At 58.9% G+C, this 4,689-nt stretch overlaps 2 protein-coding genes across 3 annotated transcripts in view; one reads left to right on the top strand and one right to left on the bottom strand.

Moving 5' to 3' along the window:
• Positions 1-3,715, top strand: part of DDX49 (DEAD-box helicase 49) — a 12,884-nt gene extending 9,169 nt beyond the window's left edge. For both annotated transcript variants that reach the window (XM_006147105.3, XM_006147106.3), the window contains exons 8-13: positions 581-657; positions 821-918; positions 2,136-2,210; positions 2,986-3,074; positions 3,182-3,253; positions 3,343-3,715. In XM_006147105.3, the coding sequence (XP_006147167.1) occupies positions 581-657; positions 821-918; positions 2,136-2,210; positions 2,986-3,074; positions 3,182-3,253; positions 3,343-3,519 (588 nt within the window). In that variant the 3' untranslated portion in view covers positions 3,520-3,715. The remainder of the gene's footprint in view (positions 1-580; positions 658-820; positions 919-2,135; positions 2,211-2,985; positions 3,075-3,181; positions 3,254-3,342) is intronic.
• Positions 3,716-3,870: 155 nt separating this feature from the next.
• HOMER3 (homer scaffold protein 3) overlaps positions 3,871-4,689 on the bottom strand; it is a 17,443-nt gene continuing 16,624 nt past the window's right edge. Inside the window, exons 11-12 of the mRNA XM_006147158.3 lie at positions 4,222-4,288; positions 3,871-3,944 (exon numbers count right to left, since the gene is read on the bottom strand). Of these exons, the coding sequence (XP_006147220.1) occupies positions 3,871-3,944; positions 4,222-4,288 (141 nt within the window). The remainder of the gene's footprint in view (positions 3,945-4,221; positions 4,289-4,689) is intronic.

Below are 4,689 nucleotides of genomic sequence, written 5' to 3'. Positions count from 1 at the left end.
CCCACTCATGTCCCGTCCTACCCTAGGCTCACCTTACCCAGGCCCCGCCCAGTAAGGCTCCGTCCGTCCCGCCCACGTGGGCGGGACTCCTCAGGTTCTTCCTCAGTCCTTCCTCTCAAATATCACTGCCTGGGGCCAGCAGGTAGCATGCTGGTTAGGCGTCCAGATTCTTGCATAGCTGTTTTAGTAGTTCGAATCCCAGACTTGGCAGCTAGAAAGTCATGCCAAGCGCGTGTGCATGCATACCCAAAGTCCCGAAAGGAGAATGGAGGAGAAAGGACTGCAGCATGACCACCATCGTCCCCGCCTTGGGGGGCTGATTTCTCACTTTCCTTCTCTGCCTGTCTCTGGCAGGTATGCATGTCCTATGGCAAAAACCGAAAAAAAGAAAAAAAAAATCACTACCTAATTAGGCCCTTCTGGACCACATCCCCCTCGCAATGTCCTGTCGTCCCAGCTGGGCCTCCTTGTGGCCACCTCCCTCGCTGACCTGTAGGCCCGGGAGGGTGGGGGCTGTCCCCAGGCCTCACCCCTAAGCCATCTGCCCACCCACTCCCCATTCTTTCCCGACCCCACATAGAAAGAACGCTTCGCCGCCCTGGCCAAGTTCAAGTCCAGCATCTACCGGATCCTGATCGCAACGGATGTGGCCTCCCGGTGCGTAGCCCCTGCGTCCTGTCTCCATCCCCTCCTCAGAGAACACCCTCCCCTACCACAGTCCAGAAGAGAGGCTGACCTCTGGCGTGGGTCAGGCAGCCTCTGCTTCTCTGAGAGGGACCTGGAGGGAACCTCTGCCTCAGTTTCCCCACTCTGCCTCCAGGGGCCTGGACATTCCCACGGTGCAGGTGGTTATCAACCACAACACCCCAGGACTCCCCAAGATTTACATCCACCGCGTCGGTCGGACGGCCCGGGCAGGTGAGCAGACAAGGAGGGCGGTCTGTGGGTGTCTGTCTGTCCAGCCCACCCTGCCTTGGAAGACCCAAAGTGGTGCTGTATGTGTGGGTCGCAGCCCACAGGGGAGAGACGCCAGAGGTCACGTTTGCAACCCTGGGGGAGCGTCCTGTCGAAAGCAAAGGTGCCCCAATCCCCACCGCACCCTATTGCCTCGTCCCAACCCCCTTTTCCTACCAAGTCTGCTGATCAGGGCCCAGTAACGAGTACGTAAAGAGACCTGGTCGATACGATGCCGCCCTGTGGGGTTCGGGGTTCAGGTTCAGCCCCTACCTCTGGCCCTGGCCTAAGGGCCCCCGTGACGTGTGTCTATATTCCAATCCCCCCAGGAAGGGAGGGGCATGGTGTTCTTTTCTCACACCTAGAACCAAGAAAGATGTAGCACCTTGGGACCAGCAGTTAGCGTAATGGCTATGTTGCTGGACTCCCACGTAGTCGACCGTGGTTCGAATCCCGGACTCGGTGGCTTAAATGCACGCCGGGCACGTGTCCGTGTGTGCCCAAGATCCCAAGAAGAGAATGGAGGAGAAGGGATTGCGGCGTGGCCATCCCCCCCGGGGGGGTGATTTCTCGCTTTCTGTCTGGCGAGCGCACACGCTCTACAGCAAAAATCTCTTAAAAGAAAAAAAAGGAAAATCAAAAGAAAAAAAGATGTAGCACCTGGGGTCACAGTGGGCCTGGCCTGGCTCTCCTATCCTGACCCTGTGACTCACGCAGCTCCCTGGAGACCCAGTGCCTCAACAAAGGACAAGTAATCAGAATGGCGACCCTTCTGTGAGGCTGCAAAAAATACTCACGGGCCCCAGTGGCCCTCAGTGCTCTTCCAATCCACGTCACGATTACAGAAATTGGGAGCAGAGAAGCCAGGATGTGGGGCTTGTAGGCCTGTCAGCACTAATCACTGATACTTCTTAGTCTGGGCTTCCTGACAGCCAAGGTGAAAAGGGAAATCAGCCTCATCACTAGTCCCTGTGGAAGGAGGTTTGGCAGGAGCTGCCCACCCTCAGCATCTTGTGGCTCCCCTGGGAGACCTATCTCCCACTCAGAGGTCAGCTGGGAGGTGAGCCCCAACGTTCTGGGCTGGCTGCTCTCCAAACCAGACCTTTGCTCAGACCTCAAGAGGAGCCTGGAGGCACCCTCGGTCCCAGTGCATAGCAGGTAACGGCGGTGTGTCCCCACAGGACGGCAGGGACAGGCCATCACGCTGGTGACGCAGTATGACATCCACCTGGTGCATGCCATCGAGGAGCAGATCAGTGAGTGGGGCTGGAGGGCGGTGGGGGACGCTGTCCCGGTCAGACACCAGCTCGCCTGCTCACGGGAGCAGGTGTGAACGCCTTCATTTGCTGCAAAACCCCAAAGAGCTTTCTTTTGCCCGGTTACCTGAGCACGCGCCCCACTGTGGCCATCACCCGGCAGGGGAGGGGTTTCAGACAGAGGTGCATGGCGGGGGGGTGCCCGCCCTATGGCAGACTGAGGTGTGTGGCTGGTCTCTGAGATTGTGTGCAATGACCTGGACCTGGGCGGGTTAAAAACCCCTTCGAGGGACCAGCAGATGGTGTAGTGGCTATGTCACTGGATTCCCATGTAGTCGACCGTGGTTCGAATCCCGGACCCGGTGGCTTAAACTCACGCCGGGCGCATGTGCGTGCGTGCCCAAGATCCCGAGAGGAGAATGGGGGAGAAGGGATTGCGGCGTGGCCATCCCCCCGGGGGGGTGATTTCTTGCTTTCTGTCTCTCTGTCTCTCTCTGTCTGGCAGGTGCACACACCCTGTAGCAAAAACCTCTCCAAAAATAAATAAATGAATGAATAACGAATTTTAACAAAAAAGAATGACAATGAATATAATTAAAAGAAAAAAATTAAAATCCTCCGCCAGGTCTGAAGCCTCCCCAATTCTGCCCACTTAACCATCACCTGGTCCCCCCCACCCAGCTGACCTGGCATGCCACACTGCACAGGGTGCTCACTCCCTGGCTGCACTTGAACGCCCTGTCCCTGTGTCCCCCCCCGCTCCCCGAACCCACAGAGAAGAAGCTGGAGGAATTCTCTGTGGAGGAGGCCGAGGTGCTGCAGATCCTCACGCAGGTCAACGTGGTGCGGAGGGAGTGTGAAATTGTGAGTGTGCGCGGGGGCTCAGGCTAACCTGTCCTGCCGGGGCGGGGGGCCTTGGCGATGGGCCCCCATGACCACCTCTGCCTCTGCCTCCCCTCCCGCACCCCCAGAAACTGGAGGCGGCCAACTTCGATGAAAAGAAGGAGGTCAATAAGCGGAAACAGCTGATCCTGGAGGGGAAGGTGAGCAGGGGGCTGGGAGGTGGTGGGGGAGGCAGGGCCTGGGGGCCCGAGGGGCCCAGCTCAGCCCCCTCTGCGCGCTCCGCACCCAGGACCCCGACCTGGAGGCCAAGCGCAAGGCCGAGCTGGCCAAGATCAAACAGAAGAACCGGCGCTTCAAGGAAAAGGTGGAGCAGACGCAGCAGAGGCAGAAAGGCGGCGGGGCTGGCCGCAAGGGGCGACCGCCCAAGGCCCACGGGGACACAGCAGCCACCCAGGGCCCAGCCTGACCCCACCCGGTCCCCCACCTGCCAGTCTGAAACTCACAGAGCTGAGCTGAGGGGTCTCCCTCCCAGGCTGCCACAGAGCAGCTCCTAAGATGAGACCGACTCTGTGTACCCTAACCCGGCCCAGGGGACAGCAGGGACCCCAGGGGACAGCAGCGGCCATACTGGGAGGCCCCAATAAATTATTTTGTTTTCTTAACTTCCTCAGTCTGACCCTTGGGGCCAGGAGCCAGGAGAGGAGGTACCATCACCTGCACTTTTCTTGTCCCCCCAAAAATAGCTGCTCTCCCCGCCCACCCATGCCTGGCTGTCCAATCCCAGTGGACAGACGCAAAGCTCTGCAGACAGCTTGAGTCACGGTGCTGGCTGGTGGGACAGGCGACTCTGGGTCAGTGAAGCCCCATTTCTGGGCCTCTCAGTGCCTTCATCTGGAAAATGGGTATAGCGGAACCAGCCGGCAATGCGGTGGCTAAGGGTGCCGGATTCCTACATGGCCGACCGTGGTTCGAGGCCTGGACCTGGCGGCTTGCTTTCTCACTTTCCCTCTCTCTCTCTCACTCTGTCCCTCTTGGGTCAAATTTAAATAAAGTGAAATAAAATAATTCTTTAATAAATCTGCATGGCTCTCCAGATGCAGCTAGGAGGTGTGGAGCTGGGCTTCACGGCTAGCCCATACAGCTGTGTTCTAGAACTTTCCCTGCCCACCACCAGGCCGGTCCTCACCAGGGTCCACCGAAGCCCAAGCTTGTCCAGGCGACAGGAAATAAGTAGCCTGAGGATTAAGAGGCACAGGCACCAGACTGGGGCGGGCCCCAGCTCACCCCTGGGCCCTCGGATCCTCATTCCTGGTTTGCAGATGGCTCAGAGCGCCCTCTGACGGCAGGTGGTATAGACGTGTCCCAAAGGAAGCGGGTAACGGGGTGGACACGGTGATGAGGGGCCTGAGTACCCAAATACCACACACACACACACAGAACCACGCTTAGAAATGTAATCGGGGCGCCAGCGGGCACCCCACAGATCCTAGAAATTCTACACAATGAAAAGCTGCAAAACAGCCACCCTGGGCTGACTTGGACTCCCCGCACGCGGGTCCCGGCCAGGGCGAATGGGCCCGACTGTGCCGCCTGCGGCCCGGTCCGCGCCCCGGGGTGGGCATCGTTCATAGCAAAC

Source organism: Tupaia chinensis, unplaced genomic scaffold (genome assembly GCF_000334495.1).
Source record: "Tupaia chinensis unplaced genomic scaffold, TupChi_1.0 Scaffold000201_1, whole genome shotgun sequence".
NCBI lineage: Eukaryota > Metazoa > Chordata > Mammalia > Scandentia > Tupaiidae > Tupaia > Tupaia belangeri.
Note: the sequence above shows the minus strand (reverse complement) of the source record. Positions and strands in the feature narration are given on the sequence as shown.